The sequence below is a fragment of the Danio aesculapii genome, chromosome 6 (genome assembly GCF_903798145.1).
Source record: "Danio aesculapii chromosome 6, fDanAes4.1, whole genome shotgun sequence".
Lineage (NCBI taxonomy): Eukaryota > Metazoa > Chordata > Actinopteri > Cypriniformes > Danionidae > Danio > Danio aesculapii.
The window spans coordinates 52,229,480-52,249,872 of NC_079440.1; the positions used below are offsets into that span (position 1 = coordinate 52,229,480).

Here is a 20,393-nt window from a genome sequence, read left to right on the forward strand (position 1 = left end):
AGCCAAAAAAAATGTGTAAAATAAAACACACTTTTACATGAATGTCTACTGTAATTAAAGGGTTAAATATGCACTTCACTATTTGTTGTTATCTTGTTTTTGACAGCATTTATTTATTTAAGCATTGATTATGGATGCTTGTTTATGTACAAAATCATAATCATGATTCTCTTTTTATCACATTTTTGCATAGATTTAACGATATGTTACATAATATTTGTTTTACCTTGATTATTTTTTCATTATTGCTGAATTCCAAAATTGATTAATGGCACAGTCCAAGCATTAATACCATAGAAGAATCATTTTTAGTTGCACAAATAACCTTTCAGTGAAAGGTTTTATACATTATACATAATACTTTCAGTGAATTTTTATACATTAAGACCCAATCCCAATTCTATTTTTGTGCCCCTGCCCCTTGGCCCTTAAAACCGTGTGTGAAGGGGAAGGGCTTTAAAATTTACCCCTAAGAAATGGAACAGCACTACAGCACCTGGACACGTCATCATATGTCATCGCTTCATATGAGATCAGATGATGGCGACTGCTGTTGTTATTCCAGTTGTGTTATTTTTTAGTTAATTATCTTCAGGAAATCACTGAAGGCAATGATATCATGTTATTATAATGATCTAATGTGGCAATAAGATCGTAACTTTACTGTGCATTTATACCGTGGCCATATTCATCTATGTAAACACACAAAAACAACATTAACATTATAGCAGAATCTGTATAAAGCTCATTCCCAGCCACTAGACTTTTCTGACAGGGTATTCGAGTGTCAGCGAGTGACAGAATGTTGTGGGACTGCTATACAGGAGTTATTTTTGGGGATTATAGATAGTGAAATTTAAAGTTTTTTATTTTAGCTTTTTTTTAAGTATGGTGGTAAAACACGAACGCGGTTATGAATATGTTAAAACGTGTTTGTTTGTAAAAACTCATGATAATGACAAAAATGACTAATTTGTGGATCTACTTCCGGGTGTAACTATCCTGCTGTTGTAGCTGGTGTATTTTGGGAAATTTTCTTACCCCTTGGTTGCGAGTGTGGTCCTGAAAAATCTTCATTCGACGGGCTATTCACCCCTTCCCCTTAGCCCTACGCCTTCAAGCTAAAGAGAATTGGGACACCCCTACCCCTTCACGGGAACGCGCAAAACGAGGGGTAAGGGGAATTGGGCTAAGGGGTAGAATTGGGATTGGGGTTTAGGAGCATCAGAGCAGCATTTATTGTTTGAATTCAGATACGATCTGAATGATTAGACCTTGTTTCTTATTGAAACTAACTTTATTTCTATAGTGCTTTTTATAGTGTAGATTGTGTCAAAGCAGATTAACATAGATAAAGATAAGAGAGTAAAAGCCATAATATAATACTATATATAATGTCTAGTGAAATTTTATTTACGCATCAATTGAAGCAGCACAGACTCACACTCATTCACTCACTACCTAGAGATTTTTGGGGATTTCTGTATAATTATTGATTCAATAAAATGTAGAACTTGTAGTTTCACATAACTTCATGTGCAACCCTAACTCTAACAACACACGTTTTGATTACTTTCTCAAACTAAACCAAAAAACCTGCACCAAAAATTACATGTTTATACACCCTTGGTCCCCTCCATTATTTCCTCTTTGTCCTGTCCTCCCCAAAACATGAAAAACAATACGTAAGTCCCATACAGTTAAATCAAAATGATTAGCCCTCCTGTGAATTATTTTTTCTTTTCAAATATTTCCCAAATGATGTTTAACAGAGCAAGAAATGTTCACAGTATTTGCTATAATATTTTTTCTTCTTCAGAAAGTCTTGTTTGTTTTATTTCAGCCAGAATAAAATAAATTTTTTAACCGTTTTAAGGTCAATATTATTAGCCCTTTTAAGCAATATATTTTCGTTTCGATTGTCTACTGAACAAACCATCATTATATGATGACTTGCCTAATTACCCTAGTTAAGCCTTTAAATGTCAGTTTAAGCTGAATACTAGTATCTTGAAAAATATCTAGTCAAATATGTACTGTTACCATGGCAAAGATACAAAAAAAAAAAGATCAGTTATTATTAACTTTTACGTTGAGAAATAATTAAAAAAAAAAATCTTCTTTGCGTTAAACAAAAATTGGGGAAAAATATATATAGGGGGCTAATAATTTAGGAGGGCTATTCATTCTGGCTTCAACTGTATGTACGTACACTAAAAAAAGTTATTCAAAGATGATTCCTTGGATTTACTCAATTTTTTTTACGTTAAGTGGTTGTAAACAATTTATTTGGGCTGAATTTAAACAAACATATTAAGTTGAACATTGCTCAATTTAATTTGTTTGTTTAAATTCAACACAAATAAATTGTTTGTAACAGTTTTGCATGCAACAATTTTTTTAGTGTATAAAATTCCCTCTAATATTTCCTCTTTTTCTTGTCCTGCTCCCCAGAAATATGATAAACAAACTGTCCTGTTTGTATTTATGTTCTTGTGTGTGCTTGTCTTCACAGTGATGCTGCAGCCCTTCGATTATGACCCGAATGAGAAAAGCAAACACAAGTTTATGGTACAGTCTCTGCTGGCTCCGCCTGATATGACCGACACTGAGGGAGTGGTGAGTGCTGATCTCTGCCACCTGCTTCTCAGGCTTTATTCTGCCTTTTCATGAGCTTTTTCTCTTGCTTGCGTTTGCTCCTATTTTTAGTAACACTGTCTATGAGGTTTGTAATGTATTATACAACCATTGTTGAAGTCTAAAAGGTTTTATACGCGTTGTATTTGATTATTTGTGGCCTCCAAATGAATTTAATTAGTCCACTTGAAAGTGAGATGATGAATGGTTTATTTTTGGTACTAATGGGGCTATGAACAGTTACAGCTGTGGTCAAAATTATTGGCACTTTTGGTAAATTTCACCACAGATGTTTCTAAAAGTATATGTAAATTTTTAACCCAATATTTTTCAGCTAGTTTCATTTAAAAGAAAAATCCCTTTAAGATAAAAGTTATTCACTTGTTCACTTGGTGACAATCTTTGAAACGCCTCTCGGGCAGTATAGTATGCTCGGTCATTCTGGCCAAATGGGGAAACATTAAATTCTCCAAAACTGTTTGCCAAGCTTACGATCACATTATAATATTTGGAATCACCAATAAAATTAAACATCAAGCGTCTTATAAAGTTAATTTCTAAACGTTCGAATCAAACGTCACATGCGCTCTCGTAAAGAACGAGATCACGACACCAACCTCACATTATCATCCTCTGAAAAATAATCGTCTGATCGAGCTGCTCATCTGAAGTAATTCACAACTTGGTCTTGACAGTGACTAACAGCGACTATTTGTTTACAAATTTGTGGGTGTTTGTGTAGTAGCTGTCATGTGCGTTTGACAGGATGAACAGTACGTCACATTCGTTTCATACAGATTACAAAACCAAAAACGTTTGTTATCAATTTTAGCTGGTTCATTTAAAAGTAGAGATTTTAATGTGGACAAACAGTAACTCTTATGTCTGTGAAGTATTCGCTGAGATTCCAGTGTGTTTGTTGACCACAAAAACTATCGTAAAAGCACAAGTCTGGTCCCCCAGAGAAACGTCAGTCTATAGCGATCAATGATTGGCTACTGTACTAGTAGGCGGGGCTTCATTCACCATATTGACCATAACACTTTTCCACATTCAAAACTATACGAGTGACACGTTCTGCATATTCTATAGTCTTTGTTAAAACAAATTCACAAACATAAAAAATGAAAACAAAACATCAATGTTAGGTACGTCACAAAATAATAGTTTTTATTAAATGTTTATGTTTTCTGTTCCTATCATGTTGTTTTATTGACATTTTATGTTTTATTTAGCTTTATTTATTCATTTTTGTCATGTAAATATTAGTACTTAAGCATATTTTGGTAACACTTCACAATACAGGATGTTTAAATAATGTTAGTTCATTTATTTACTGAACAAACAATGAACAACACATTTATTACATTATTTATTCACGTTTGTTAGTGAAAATTCTGTTGTTCATTGTTAATTAATGTTAATGCTTAAATGTTAAAGCTTAAAAAATAAGTTTAAATTATTAAATGTTTAAACATGATTAATAAGTTCTGTACAAGTATTGTTCATGGTTGTTGTTACATTAATTTACATTAACTAGGTGTTCAGTATTGTAAAGATTTATCCTTATTATATCTGATTTAGTTGTCCAAGCAAGCATTTATCATTTTCATTTGTTTCTAATAATCTATTTTTATTTAATTTCACCTTTTAATGCCAAATAAAAGTGTCAAAATAGCATTTATTATCCGATCAAATTAAAAAATAAAATAGAATTTGACTCGCATAGCAATTTTTTTTATTCAAGAATGGATTTTTTAGATTTATTCAAATGAATGAAGTCTGTGAAACAGTATTTTCTACTATGTTTTTAGTTCATGTCATCTGTGCTAAAATTGCCAGTAAATGATAATATTATCGTATAACTTGTTGTAAAAAGGTTGTTATTTTGTTGTTCTACTAAAATAAATGTCATATAATCCTGATGGTGCTTGATGATCCTCGACAGTGCCATCCAACATTCATGATTTTTTTAAGCTCTCTGAATGTCTCTCCAAATAGATCAGCCTGAACATTTATGCACATGTACACATGTAACGATAAATGGGTTATGAAATGTCAGGACGGAGAAGCAGAAAGAAAATGTAGAGCAGCGATCTGGCTACTTATTCACTGTCCTGAGCTATTTCCACTGTTACTGTTGATGGCTCCAAAAGCGACAGAGCTGCCTCGCCGTCTGCTGTCTGAGACTCAAACAAAACCGATTTTACATTTTAAAGCAACATACATCCACGTTCAGCTCCTCTGGCATGCAGATAATGGATCAATGCTATCAAGGGAGTGGAAACATGCCAGAGCAATTCAGAATGTATTTTAAAGTAAATTCTCAGGTTTGCTGTTATTTTACTCATCTGCTTTAAATTTTCAGCTCATTAAGGTAGAGGTAAATATTTGATTTGATTTCAGGGTATTCAATTATGGAATTCTTTATCATACCATACTGCAAAAAATGGTTGCTCTTCATACACTTTTAAAAGATTCATAAAGGATCATTTTTCGTTTATTTTCATACATTTTTTTTTTCATTCTACATATAGTTTGTCTTTGATTTACTTTTTATTGTATTTTTTGTGTGACTTCGTAATCCAATTGTGTGTATTTTTATATATTTGTAATGGTAATTTAGCACGTTAATGAACTGCTGTTTTTTTTTTGTTTGTTTTGCTTTATAATTTAGGTAGAGGCTGTCAATAGGGCCTTCATTTTCTCAATCTCTTTGCATAATATGGCTTGTACAGTGTTTCCTCTAGGATATTTTCCAGCTGTGGCGGCAGGCCTTTTTTACACAGATCTACCAACTACCTGTGGCGTTATTTCAATGACAAATGTCATGAGCGCAGTATTATAAGTCGAGATCGCATGCATTTATGTAATAGCCTTCAAGCATGCGAATCTCTTTGCTTGCACGCCAATTTCCTCTGCTCGTGCACAAAAACTTCTTGCACGCCCTCAAATATACACTGCTCAAGCGCAGATCTTCTTGTGTGCTCTCAAATAAACGCTGCTGAAGTGCGATTTAGTGCTTTTATGTAACAAGTATGTCTCCAACATTTATTAGATTTGCTAGGAATATTTATGAATGTCTCCAATAGACCTACAGAGCGGTATTAATGCGTCCTGAAGTAAAGTGAAACGGCTATACCAGTGTTAATTTCGTTGACGAAGACTATGACGAAAAATATTCGTCAACGAACATTTTTTACAGACGAAAACTAAATAAAAACTAAATAAAAAGTCAGATACGATGACGAAGACGATGACGAAATTTAACTGACACTTTAGTCAACGAATAAAAACGAGAGGAAAATGTTGGGGCGGGACGAATGGAGAAGAGATCCAATAAGAACTACCCTTTTGTGGGGAAATCCAATCAGAGCGAATCTTTTGGGGGCAGGTTGATCTTGGCAAAGCCATTTTCAAAACAAAAGCCGCGGTTTTCAAGTTATGAGGACGTTTGTTATACATTATATTTAGTTACACATTATACTTGGTTACAAAGCTTAGGTTAATTTAAGTTGACTTTTCGTTAGCAACACGCTAAAGTTTTGTTCACTCGGTCCGAGGGCAGCGTCTCATGAACAGACAGACAGAAATGTCAGAGCTTGGTCTAGGACGAAAACGAAGAATTGACATCTGGTCAAACTTCACATATGACAACAAGAGTGTCTGTAAACCATGTGGAGTAAAAATCGCTGGGAAAAACACCACCGACTTGAAGCGACATTTACAGACGGCTCATCCAGAAATACACACCAAGGTAAGCATAAACGCTAACGTTAAGGTTATTTTATAAGATAAACCACCGTGATTCTGCTAAACTTAGAATAAAATTGAAGCCAAAGGAAATTAACTTTGAATAGTATTGATTAAACGAATTGTCTCGCTGAATTAATTAATATAAATATGTGTACTATTATAATAGATGTTGTGGTGTTATATATGACTCGACAAAACGTGTGTGTGTGTGTGTTAAATGCAAGAAAGAAGAAAATATCACAACTTTGTATATCATTTATATATCCTCATAGATACAGAAGATGTCTGATGACCATGGGCCAGGTGGAAATAAAGCTAGTGATGCTACTAGTCCAACACAGCAGCAGGCCATCTCAGATTTCCTAAGGTCTTCAAAGTACAAGACAGAATCAAAGAAACAACAGACCAAGAGCAGAGAGTAGTTTTTATTTACTTGAACTTTAAGGACTATTTCTTTGGCATTGTGTGGCATTGCAGCCAATACATATTTTGTTCTACATTTAAGAATTGCACTAATTTGTTCTGTTCAAAATCTTGTTGATTTTACAGAGTAGCAAGGCATTGTGTCTTAGAAGTTATTTAACTTCTCTTGAGGTACATGGACATTTACAGTAGTGATTTTTATTTTTTGTATTTAGATACCTTGTGCAGTGGCATTACAACCAGTTATTTTAATTTTTGAGAATTGCACTTTATATTTCTTTATGCTTTTGATTTTGCAAAGACTGTAGAAGACAGTAAGTTCATTGATTATCTATTTCAATAATGCTGTACTTTATCTTGAAAGAATGTTATATGCGTTTAATATAATTCAGGGACAATGCATATCTTTTTCAGGGAGCATGTATATTGTTCAGGGAGAGCAGGTCTTATGGTTATTTTTTGTGAAAAAGACTCATGTTTTTGACATGTAATAAAATGTTTTTTATTACAACAATTTGATATGTGCCTGTATTCTATATATGCCTCCATATATTGAATTATACTTACAATTACGTGAATTATAGAGAAAAATCTGCTAATATTTGGTCTACTAAAACTAGACTAAGACTAAAAGACTTAAGACTAAACTAAGACTAAAACTCGTATGATATTTAGTCAACTAAACTAGACTAAGACTAAAAGATTTCAGATGACTAAAATAGGACTAAAACTAAATGGTGTATTATTCCAAAGACTAAGACTAAGACTAAATCAGAATTTGCTGTCAAAATTAACACTGGGCTATACGTTGTGTTTGCTGGCCTCACCCATCACGCACCTGTCAGTCAGCACGTAACCTTAAAGGGTTAAACAAATAACGCACAGCACTACTACGGTTACAGAAAAGTTTTTATTATTGTGCAAGTAAGTAGGCAATCAAGTTAGTAGGCAAGAAAAAAGAGAGCAAGAAAGTAAGCGAGTAAGAAACCAAATAACCAAGCAGGCAAGTAAGTAAGCGAGTAAGTAAGAATCCAAGTAAGCAAGCAGGCAATTAGGCTATCAAGTAAGCAGTTAGGCAAGAAAGCAAGCAAGCATGTAAACAAGTAAACAAGTTCTTTTTATAATCAACATTTTTTCAACAAGTTTTTCAAGCAAGCAAATAAGTTGGCAAGTAAGCAATTAGGTAAGCAAGCAAATAAGCATGCAAACAAGTAGGCAATTAAGCAGACAAGTAAATAAGCAAGCAAGCATGTAAATTAGTAAGGAAGCAAGTAATTTTTATTGTCATTGCTTTCTTGACACATGTAAACAAGCAAGTAGGCAAGAAAATAAGCAAGCAAGTAAACAATCAAGCAAGTAATTTTATAAACCTTGCTTTCTTGACGCATGCGAGTAGGCAAGCAAACAAGCTTGCATGTAAACAAGCAAGTAGGCAAGCAAGTACTCAAGTAAGTTGGCAAGTAGGCAAGTAAGTAGGCAAGAAAGCAAGAAACCATGTAAACAAACAAGCAAGCATTCGAGTAAGTAAGCCATCAACTAAGCAGTTAGGCAAGGAATCATGCATGTCCACAAGCAAGTTCTTTTTATGATCAACATTGCTTTTAGGAAGTATTCCATGCAGGTGAATAAGCAAGCAAGTAATTTTTATAATCATTGCTTTCTGGACACATGTAAGCAAGGAAGTAGGCAAGCAAGCAAGTAGGCAAGTAAATAAGCAAACAAGCGTGTAAACAAGTAAGCAAGTAATTTTAAATTTGCTTTCTTGGCGCATGCATGTAATCAAGTAAGCATGTAAACAAGTAAGCATGAACTTTTTATAATCAACACTGCTTTCCGAAAGTATTCCATTCAAGCAATTGAGTAGGCAAGAAACCAAGCAAGGATGTAAACAAGTAAGCAAGTAAATTTTACAATCAACATTGCTTTCCGGAAGCATGTAAACAGGCAGGCCAGAAAGTAGGCAAGCAATTAGGCAAGCAAGCATGTAAAAAAGCAAGCAAGTATTTTTTATAATCAACATTGCTTTCTGGAAGCATTCCAAGCAAGCAAGGTAGTAGGCAAGCAAGTAAGTAGGCAAGAAACCAAGCAAGGATGTAAACTAGTAAGCAAGTAATTTTACAATCAACGTTGCTTTCTGGAAGCATGTAAACAGGCAGGCAAGAAAGTAGGCAAGCGAGCATGTAAACAAGGAAGCAAGTAAGTAATTTTTATTATCAACTGCTTTCTGGAAGCATGTAAATGTAAAGTAGGCAAATAAGCAAGCAAGCATGCGAACAAGCAAGCAAGTACAATATAATCAGCATTGCTTTTTGGAAGTATTCCAAGTCAGGAATGAGCGTATGAAGTCTCAAAAATGCTGTGTATGCAAGTGTCCCGCTAGGGTTTGTAAACAGCACAAGAGGTGTTTATTTTAGTGTGTAATCATATGCATGTGTGTGTTTTGTCTCTCATTCAGTGGAAGGACGCCAAGCCTGAAGATCTGATGGACTCCAAGCTGAGATGTGTCTTTGACATGCCCGCTGAAAATGAGAAAACAGTGAGTTGCATGGGGTTTTCACGTTCTTCCTCCTGCTGTAAAAAATGATAGCAGCAAGCTTCACTACATTCATGATGATCTCTACTAAAACTGATACACAAAGCAGATTCTTAGGTATTTTATGGATTTGTATTTGCTTATGTTTCTCTGTTTGTTTGATTTGTGGCGCCGCAGCATGAAATGGAAAGCAATAAGATTTCCAGTCTGTCGAAGTCTGAATCGTCCACATTGTCTATGAAGTCCATGGCCTCTAGTATGGATGACGGAGAGGTGAAGAAGATCATGGAGGAGTGTAAAAGACTGCAGACGGAGGTGCAGCGGCTACGAGAGGAGAACAAACAGATCAGGGTGAGTGGGTTTGTTATGTGTGTCCATCCAAATATTAAAGAGCTATTATTAAAAGCCTATATACTGGTTCATTTTTTTTAAACGTACATTTTATTTATAGCAGTTTTTTATGAGCACAAAACAGAACAAATAAAACAATTATAAGATTCATAATACTTTATATTTAAATGATAACAAAAAAAAACTATTTAAGTAAGTTAATTAATTCAAAACGAGGTTAATTTTCCTTTAAACTCAAAATTCAAACGAGTTTTAATTGTAAGAGTCATATATTATAAATTATATAATCTGAGAAAATACCTGTATTAACCCTTTTGGGCTGAATATAATTGAATTTTAAATCATCATTGCTCAAAAACATAATATAAAACTTTAACATCTACATCTGTTTATTATAATATACATAAATACAGTTATTACTCTGAAGTGTTTAGTAAATTAAATGAATTATACATGCATATTATGGATGAATAATTACAGCAGTTTACGAGTTTTTTAAGTTTAAGGTCTTAAAGAACTTACAAAGTCCAAAAAAATTGCAAGTTTTGTATCTTTTTTTTTTTTTTTTTTTTTGGGAAACTTTTTATTTAGGATTTTTTTCAATATATTTTTTACAGAACATCCCCAACAATTTAACCCCTTACACATGTGGTGATACATATAATAAAGAAATAGATAAATAAAATAAAAAACAGTAATGAAATTATAATAATAAAAAAATAAATAAAAAAATAAATAATTAAAATAGAAATAAAAATATATAAAAATAAAATAAATAAAGAATAAATAGATAAATAAATAAAAGGTATTGCCTTCATAATTACTTTACGGGGGATACACTTGTACATCAAGTTACATTGTGTTGCATTGTAGTTACATCAAATTACAGTGACAATGGGTTAAGCAACTTCTAAATATGTCATAATACTTGTCCACCTCTTCAGAAAAATATCAGTCTTCATTTGTAGACATGCAGTCATTTTTTTCATTATATAGACCTGTTTAAGTCTCTGAATCCACTGAGCCACCTTTGGAGAACTTTCTTTCATCCAGTGTACTGTTATCATTTTTTTTTTTTTTTGCAACCAGTAATAATATCCTTAGGACAAATCTTGTGTCTTCATTAAACATTTCTTTGGACAGTGCTGCAAGTTTTGTATCTAAATAGATAAACGTAAAGGTTAAAAAATACCCTCTTTGCATTTAAAATAGCATTGTTTACAATGTTCAGCATATGTGAGTACACCCCTCACAGATCTGTCTTTATATTTCCTATAAGATGCTTTAGAATAATATATTTGTGTATATACATTAGATTAGTCCGTACCAAAGCCTATGGAGTACAAAACCTGCAAAACAGTAAATAATCAATCAATACGCAAATAATTAAATCAATAATTAAACCCACAAAATCCTGAATAAAGCAATAAATAAATACAATTATTTGGGTAAATCCACAAATTCCGTATTTACTTTTCCTCAGCTCAACTTGCTAATAAGAGGGTGTCTATCAATCATCAGAAGGCAGTGAAAAAAATCGAATGCAAAATTTTTCTAACGATCAACCAGTGATGCTATAAAGACTTCTGCCTTCTGATGATTGATCAGATCATCTTAACTTAAGACCTCAGTCCAAAATTAGCACACCCCAAGTTAATATGTTGGAAAAAAAATTTTTTAGATAAAATATTAACAATCAGGAAAAATCAAGAGAAACATGCTAAAATATACTTATAAATATATATTTGTTGTTGCATTAACTCGTTAGAATTTAAATGCATCATCTTTCTATTCCTAAAGACATTAGGTGACCAAACTCTTATTTTAATGAATATTGCTGTTTCATAAAACAGATTTGTGTAAATGCAGCTAAATATATTTATATGACTATATTAACTGAGAAATTAGGCGGCACGGTGGCTCACCTCACAGCAAGAAGGTCGCTGGTTCAAGCGCCAGCTTGGCCAGTTGGCATTTCTGTGTGGAGTTGGCATGTTCTCCCCGTGTTTGCGTGGATTTCCTCCAGGTGCTCCGGTTTCCCCCACAGTCCAAAGACATGTGGTATAAGTCAATTGGATGAACTAAATTAGCCGTAGTGTATGAGTGAATGTGAGAGTGTATTGGTGTTTCCCAGCACTTGTTGTGGCTGGAAGGGCATTCGCTGTGTGAAACATATCCTTGGATAGTTGGCAGTTCATTCCGCCATGGCAACCTCTGAAATAGAGACGAAGCTGAAGGAAAGTGAATGAATGAACTGAGAAATTAATAAAAATATTCATTTTCATTCATGCTGAGCACTGTGTGTCCACAACCCTGTTCTCTATTGATACCATTGAACAAACCATACCCTTTGACCACTGCTTTACGTCTCTCTTTGGCCATATTGTTTAAATTAGTAACGGTCACAGGATGTGAAGCATATCAGAGATGGAAGCGCAGATAACCTGTCTTTACTCATCAGCGCACAGTGAATCTGCAGCTGCAAACTATTACAGCCGCTTGTTTGAGTGGTCGAGCGCTTGGGCCAAAAGCATGTTTCATAACTCTCCAGATTAATTCTGTCATCTAACCATCTTTATCTTCTGTTAGCAGGAAGACGATGGCCTGCGGAAGAGGAAGAGCACAGTAATGTCCGCTCCGCACTCATCTCTAGTGATGCGAGTGAAAGAAGAGGGCCTGAGCAGCAGGGTGATCGCTCTAATCGTGCTGTTTTTTGTCGTGGGTGTCATTGTAGGCAAGTTGGCCTTGTAAAAAGAAAAAAAATCCAACAGGGGAGCTCTACAAGCATGCATTGCGGTTAAAAACAAAATGCAGAACGAGTTTAATCCGAACGCCATATCATTTTGGGTAGTTTTGGATTTAGCGAGGTGTGTAAAACAATTGAATAGAGATCAAGGAATTTGTGCAAACTAAAAATTCAACCACAAAAAAAAAAAAGATGATGATGATGATAATAATAATCTGATACAAGCTCTCTCTCTCTCTCCTCAAAATTGTGAAATCATTCTGGCCCCTTCTTCCTTAATCATTTCTGATGCAAAATGGATAACAAATGTCAGATTTTAACCACTAAAAACGAAATGTCGTAGGGATTTTCTAACACCAGACGTGAGATTGAGTTGTGGTAGAGTGAATGTTGTTTTATCACTGTTGATTTCTTTTCCTTTTCTCTCTCTCTCTATCTATAAGTGGGTCAGAAGCTAATTGAAATTGTATACAAGAAGTGTCACTTGTGCATTTAATTCATGCCTACTCGAAAACACCCTGCATCAAAGCAGCAGTTCACGGAAGTTTAGCTTGTGTATTTTCAATCACTCTAAATCACTTTGTAACTCAAAAGACATGTTTTCTATTTTCCGTTCGGTCTGACGGATATGTTTGAGTACCAGCAGGTACTATGATTCAACATATAAGTCAAATATCGTGCAGTTCTGCTAGCATATGATAATTGTCATGCAAATTCAGTGTTCACTTGCAATCAATCAGCCTTCAATTGACATTCAAGACAAAACCGGTGGCTTTGACGATTAAAAGTTGGATTTCAGACTGTTTTTGGAAGTTACAGCGAGGAGTTAGTGACTGATGTTTCAAACTACTGTTGGTGAAACCATTCATACGCTCTAAAATGAAATAATATTTCTCTGTGAACTGCTGTATGTCAGAAAGGCGTCTCTAAAACCAACACTTCCGAATGAAGCTTTGCACACACACACACACACACAAAAAAAAACGAGTTCAGAATAGATTTTTCACTTTTCTTTTATGATTTAAGCTTTTGTTTTTTGGTAAGGGATATATGTGCTTGAATGCATGGCTCTGTTGTGAGCGAGAAATACTTTATATATTTTATTAAGCTGCTCCATAGGTGAAATCTCTTTTTTTTTGGGCCTCTGTTTTGGTTTTGCTGCCTGTAGACCTGAGTTAATTTATTGATCAAGTCGTTATATACAGTAATAGTGCAGCTGCTAAGTATAATCTCTGAAGCACCATGTACATGCAACTGGTTGAAGGTCTCTCTCCCTATGAACTTTCTATCTGAAGATGCCACGAGGAGAGTTTACCATCAGGTCCGTAAACGATACTGACCCACCACCCCGTCGCCTCTCACTTTACCCTGCAGAAAAGAACATATAAGAAATAGTTCAACACCATCCTTGGTCATTTGATTAGTTCAGCTTCTTTAAACACTATTGAAGTTCGAAAGAGATGCTTTTTTCCCATGCAAATAAAAATGGATGGTGATTTATTAACATGCATGTTATGAAAAGGATCAAACTAAAGATCGTGGAAATTGTATGAAACTAGTCCAAACATCTTTCACACTACTATCATCCCAGATGTCTGAAGCCATGCAGCCCTTGTGTTAGACGTGGACTGAATTAGTAAATGGGAATTTGCATATGCATGTATGTGATATGGAATGTTAATGAGATTTTGCGTATTAAATTAGATGGTAATTAGATTTGAAAGTCAAAACCGTTTACCTTGGGTCTGTTTTTACACCATTAATCGATTAATTGGCGTCAGATTGTAGTGTTTAAGCTGTTTGGATCATATTTATGGTGTGTTTTTGCTTCTTAAAGGCATAGTTCATCCAAAAGTGAAATATCTGTCATCGTTTACCCATGCTTGACCCGTTCCAAACCTGTTTGACAAGATATTTCGAGGGCGTTTGGAAAGCTGTAACCATTTACTTGCATAGTTTTTGTTTTTCCTAACATGGATGTCTCAACATTCTTAAAATATCTGTTCAACTGATGAAGGAAACTCATAAATGTTTGGAATCACTCGAGGGTGTGTAATTAGCGAGTATATTTTCATTTTTAGTTGAATTATCTCTTTAAATCAGGTTAAATCTCCATCCATTTTAATGGAAAAGAGCAGATCAAACATCCAGCTTCTTCTTTTGGGTTTTAATTTAAGAAGTGGTGCACAGTGGCAAAATGTTCATTATCGAGCCAACTATTCCTTTAAAAACTGACACTTGTGTGAGTATTGTAACCTGTATTTTAGCCATGCCGAGCCTACACCTCATTTCCAGATTAATGCATGGCTTCGATATGCCTTGTCGGTGGTCTGAAATGTACACAACACTGGTTTATCTCGCAGCGTAAGGCTTTAAAAACAACAACAACAACACACTCCTGACATTTCTGCACTGTTTTTTCCTGAGCCCTCTGTTTCTTTGCTGTCCTCTGATGTTAATTTAGTTGTTATGTTTGGATTTAAGTTATGAATAAAGCTTTTATTGCACAGAACTGTTGATATTACAAATGCACTACATATAAAGAATGTCATCTTCCCATGCACAGCGCTCTGATCTTTGTGAAATAATGACATCTGAAAAGAGACTCTTCCTACAGGGGACCATTTTGTGACCTGATATGTATTTGTGTCATAGTTTGGTGTTGTGGGGGGTTTCTTTTTCGCTAATGTTTCTCTTCATTATTGATATTCACCCCCTTATTGAGAAGCTTTCATTTCGGTTGATCATCTTAGTGCTGATATTGGATTTTTTTAAGAACAGAGGAGCTTACGGTATTGTGAAACGGCAAAACTTTGCTTTGTAAGTAACTTTAGGAGATGTTCAGGGTATAGTAATTTTTTTGGACGGCAGTTTATGTATAGTTCACCAAGGATTATGATTGCCATGGAGAGGGAGGGATTTGGGGGCCTATCAGCCAATCAGCTGGCTCATAATTATACCTAAACCTTATAGAGCCCCAAACCTTCACATATGATGTAAACATGAAGGTGACCATTTTGTATGTATATAAATAAATAAATAAATAAATAATGAGTCTAAGATGAAAATTAAGGTTGATATTCCTAGTCAAGTAGTCTATAATGGTATATAAAACAAACCCCAACTTTGTTGGACTATGTAGCATCTTAATAAATTAAATCAATAAAGCCCCAGACCAAAACCTTTGTCATGTTTGTTCTTTCGATGTCAGCATTTTTGGTGTGCCTTCCTTGTGTATGTTGAACTTTTTCTTATTTTGTGTGTGTGTGTTTGTTATTTATATGATTCAGTAGTTTGCATGTCTTTGGATTTCCTGTTTTAGTTTTGAGGATATTTTTTGTCAGAGTAGCCGAAGTTGGGCTGGGAATGGGCTATATGCTCAGCTAGTGTTTAACAATGATTAACTTCCAGTGAAAGCTTAATTTGACTATTTTCAATTTCATAAAGTTCCTTTTAAAGCATCAATGTTGTAATGTAATTACAATTCATTTAGTTAAATAGACTTAAACATTCATTTAGTTGTTTAAGCGTAAAATGAGATGAAAGATTGTGTAAGCACCAGCGCAGAAACTGCATTGAAAATACTGGGATAAAATAAATTGTCATATTTTAAAGAAATGGCGGGGGAAAATGAAATTTAATGCTGTGTTTTTTGTCCTGTCTGAGACCCACTTTATATCGTACATCTATCAGGCAGCGAAGATCACTGATTTTTAAAGAAATCAGACCTTTAAACGTGGCGATTTTTATAATGGAAAGAGTTCATGGGAAGCACTGCGGCTAGCTGGCTGAAAATTAAAAGTCTGTGTGCATATACCCCACTGAAACAAATGTGACCATTAGGCCCTTGAGCAGGGGTGCCCAAATTTTTTCGTATAAAGGGCCAAAATCCAAATATAATTATGAGCCGTGAGCCGAAGGTAAATATAACGAAATATATTACATATATTCCTAATTTATTTATTAATATTTCAAATTAAAAAAACATTTATTGTATTACCTAATGCAGTATAACTTTTAATATGATTACTTATTGCAATAAAAAGACAACAGTGGAGTTCAATGCTGAATACACTAGTCAAGCAGAATCTGCCTTTTCCTTGATTTGTTCACCAGTCTCTGCATTGTCCTCCATCAGGTATGTACATTTAAACTAAATCTGATTAGTTTACAAATTTAATTGAAACATTTCAATGAGATTTTAACAATAAAACAAACAAAGGATTACATTAGATTTGAAAACACAATATCTGAACAGTCCCCATCATCCTAATTCCTGTCTTCTCTGATGGGATGGAGGCCAAATCAAAGGTTACCTTGGACCAACTTTGGCCCGCAGGCCCTTATTTGGCCATCTCTGCCCTTGAGCATATAGTATGACGTTTTTTTGTTTTGTTTTTTTCCTCAAGAAAAGGACTAATCGATAAGTCCTGTTAAAGTGTGATGTGAAATTGCACAAAATGAAAAGAAACAAAAAACAAATTATATATAATCATTTATTACATACTAAATAGTCTAATTATGTTTCTGCTCCAATAATAACATTCAAACGGTGGATACCATCATTTATTTTCATCATAGAATATAGTCAAAATATAATAATTGTGCTAATATAGTGCAATTTGTTTTTAGCAAAATGCTGCTGTTGCTAAGCGTGAGTTTATGGACGATTATCTGCTGACGTAATTATTGTGTCATTTAAACATGGCATCATGTAAAGCTTTCTCATTAGTTTTTTCGAAACTGAAACCTAAACATAGCGTTTACATGAGAATTTTTAAAATATATATATAAGTTACGCTTTTTCTACCAGCATAGCTTCTGATTTTTGAAGCCGTATTTGGTAGAAATAGAAAAACGGAAGAGGTTTTCTTTTGGCCTGCATCTTCAACTCAACCCTCAACAATCTTTGACCAGGCAGGATAACGTTACTGAAGAGCGCCAAAAACGGTATAGTATGCTTGAATATTGTGATAAAATTGAAAGAATTTGACAGCTGTGACTTCGTTTCACATCAAATTTAATAAAGAACAAAGCTTGCTGCATTTTATTGGATGGAGGTCTCCCTGCTGAAAAAAACCCCAGCTTAAACCTGCCTAGATTGGTTGGCTGGTTTTAGCTGGTTGACAAGCCTGGTTCTGGGCCATTTTCAGCCTGGTTTGAGCAGTTTCCAGCCTGGTTTTAGCTGGTCAACCCAACAAACACATGTACGTCGTAGCGATGTCTGCACAGCGTTGTATTTTTTTAAAGGCAACGTCGCCGCTTACGGTCATCACCCAGCCTGACCAGCTAAGACCAGGCTGAAAATGGACAAAACCCCTTCTAACACCAGGCTGGTTGACCAGCTAACCTGCTTAGGCTGGGTTAAGCTGTTTTTTCAGTAGGGCTACAAGGAAGGTTTGATACAGTTTTGTTCACATGTTCTGCCATCTTATTCATGAGACTTCAGGTTCAACAATATAAAAACTGGAAAAAGTTTATTTTGAGTACAACTCTTGTAACGTCAAGTGACTTTAATAGTGGTTATAGTTTTGAATTTCGCAGACACATGCCTAAAAGTTGTGGTTAAAACTAGTAAACACATTAGACTTGATATTAATGTTAATAAATCCTGCACTGGATCTGCCGCACTGCTTTTGAAGTTATAGAAAATGACAGAACCACAGTTAAAATGTTTACATAGCTTTTAAAAAAAAGAGTTAGGAGGTCTGTTCCAGCTAGCATAATACGCTTGTTTGGATTTTATACATTAGACCTTGAAGGGGTTTTGGATCCAGATTTGGTCTTTGCTATAAAAATGTATTAAACTCCTTCCAAATTTTAGAAGAAGTACAGAGCAGGTTTTGGTCTGCACTCTTAAAGTCCCAATATTTAATATGAATCCTTCATTTTTAGCTGGTGGTGTAAATATTCTTTCTGTAGAATATAAATTTTTTTTATCTATTTATTGTTAGCATCACATCAACAATTTCTTTTATTAAATACACCTATTAAAAATTCAAGAACATATGAAAATAAAGACAAAGGTTAAACATAATTCCATCACATACATAACTGATTTAACTGATTAGTAATAATTATGTTCAAGTAAAAATTACTTTATATTTGATGAATTGGTCGTGAATAAAGTGAAATTGCAGGTTTAGAACCAACCTTATGTTAAATAGTACAATTTAGTTATAATTAAAGCTGAGACTGAAATTAAAGCTTTTTTCATTGAAATTAACTTAAAACTGTATGTACTGAATCAACTGAAAGTGAAGTAAATATAATCAAAAGCTAGATTCAAAAATACAAAAAAGAAACACACAAAACCAAGAATCAGAGTTATTAAAAATAAGTGACGTTTATTTATTAACTCATTTCTAGAGGAGCACGTGCTTATGATTGTCCACAGCTGGTCCTGCGTTAACTAACACATGATTCACCAATCAGAACTCACTCCCTAACTCACTATCAATAACCAGTTTATTACCTCAGTATCTTTAGCTACATCCCAAATGGCACACTATACTCTTATGCACTATGTACTTATGCACTTACACACTTAACAGCATAGTATATGTATGTAGTGTCGTCCCAAATGGAACACTAATTTATTAAGCGGAAATTTTAACTGTTTCCCAGATGACGTTTGACGGTTGCCAAATCCGCTATGTAAATGACCACACTACCAAATAGAACCTGCCAACTTCAGTGCCCAAAGGCTCCGCCCTTTACGCGGCGTTGAGTGCGTGAAGTGTCCAACATTTCACACTTCACATTAACGGATGAATGAGTGCATCATCCGGGTATTTAAAGTGCACTTATTCTTTTTAGAGTTTTCAGTGTAAGTGCAGTACTTACACTGTTTATACTACAAAATGGCGTAGAATAGTGCTTAGGTATGCGATTTGGAACTTTTTGTCTTGAAGAATCACCTCTACTCCCTCTCCTTTTTCTAGATTGGGCGACATGGGGGTCCAGTGATTAGCCATGTTGCCTCACAGCAAGAACGTCACTAGTCAAAAGTCCTTACGGGACCAGTCGACATTTCTGTGCAGATTTTGCATGTTCTCCCTGTGCTCGTGTGGGTTTCCCCCGGGTTCCCTGGTTTCTTACCACAGTCCAAAAACACGCGAAATAAGTAATTTGACCATACCAAATTGGCACTTCAGACGAGCTCTTAGTAAGCAGTATAGCTATCCTTATAATCAACAAGTTGGGGGAGTGTATCCAGATCTACCTGAGCTCAAACTCCCCTCTCGCCCTGCTAACGGGAGAGAGCCCAGGGCTCGAGGATGTTATGAGCTCAGGGCTCTCTCCCAGGACAGCATGCCAAACATGCTTTATAATCAATCATCAGCTAAGTGTGAACTCTTAAAATTAAATAAATTAACAAAAATATTAATAAAACAATGATTAATAATATCTTTCGGGTCTGTCCAATGTAAGTTAAACATAATTCCATCACATGCATAACTGATTGGGTATTTTAGAATAATTATTATATTTTACGTAAATGTTCCCTTTTTGTAAATTTGTTGTGAATGAAATTGCAAGTTTATAACCAAGCTTATTATATTAAATTGTATAATTTAGTTATAACTGAAATTAAAGTTTCTTTATTTAAATGAAATTAAAAACTGAAAGTGAAATAAATGTAATCAAAACTAGGGCTGCACGATACTGGAAAAATATTTTTTATTCTGCGATATATATTGCGGTATGAATACAAGTTCACTAGATGAGTTGAATAACTATTTGGAAAGAATTTATAATTTTATATAGATTGGGATGATACTGTATAGGAGTGCATAAAATATAATAAACAATCTAAGAGCTTCGATAAGTTCAATAAAGAAAATGATACTCAGAGGAGTCCAACTGTATTCAGCTATACAGTAAATAAATTATCAAATGTAAAATAATACTGCCTAGTCTTCGTTGTATAAACAATTCAATCAA

General features: G+C 34.5%; 1 protein-coding gene across 2 annotated transcripts in view; it reads left to right on the top strand.

Annotated features, from left to right (window-relative positions):
- The window catches only part of LOC130231088 (vesicle-associated membrane protein-associated protein B/C-like), a 52,697-nt gene extending 37,070 nt beyond the window's left edge, over positions 1-15,627 (top strand). Inside the window, exons 3-6 of one of the 2 annotated variants that reach the window (XM_056460486.1) lie at positions 2,516-2,619; positions 9,272-9,352; positions 9,527-9,700; positions 12,290-15,627. In XM_056460486.1, the coding sequence (XP_056316461.1) occupies positions 2,516-2,619; positions 9,272-9,352; positions 9,527-9,700; positions 12,290-12,451 (521 nt within the window). In that variant the 3' untranslated portion in view covers positions 12,452-15,627. The remainder of the gene's footprint in view (positions 1-2,515; positions 2,620-9,271; positions 9,353-9,526; positions 9,701-12,289) is intronic. The other variant, XM_056460487.1, reaches the window with a different exon arrangement.
- Positions 15,628-20,393: the final 4,766 nt, after the last annotated feature.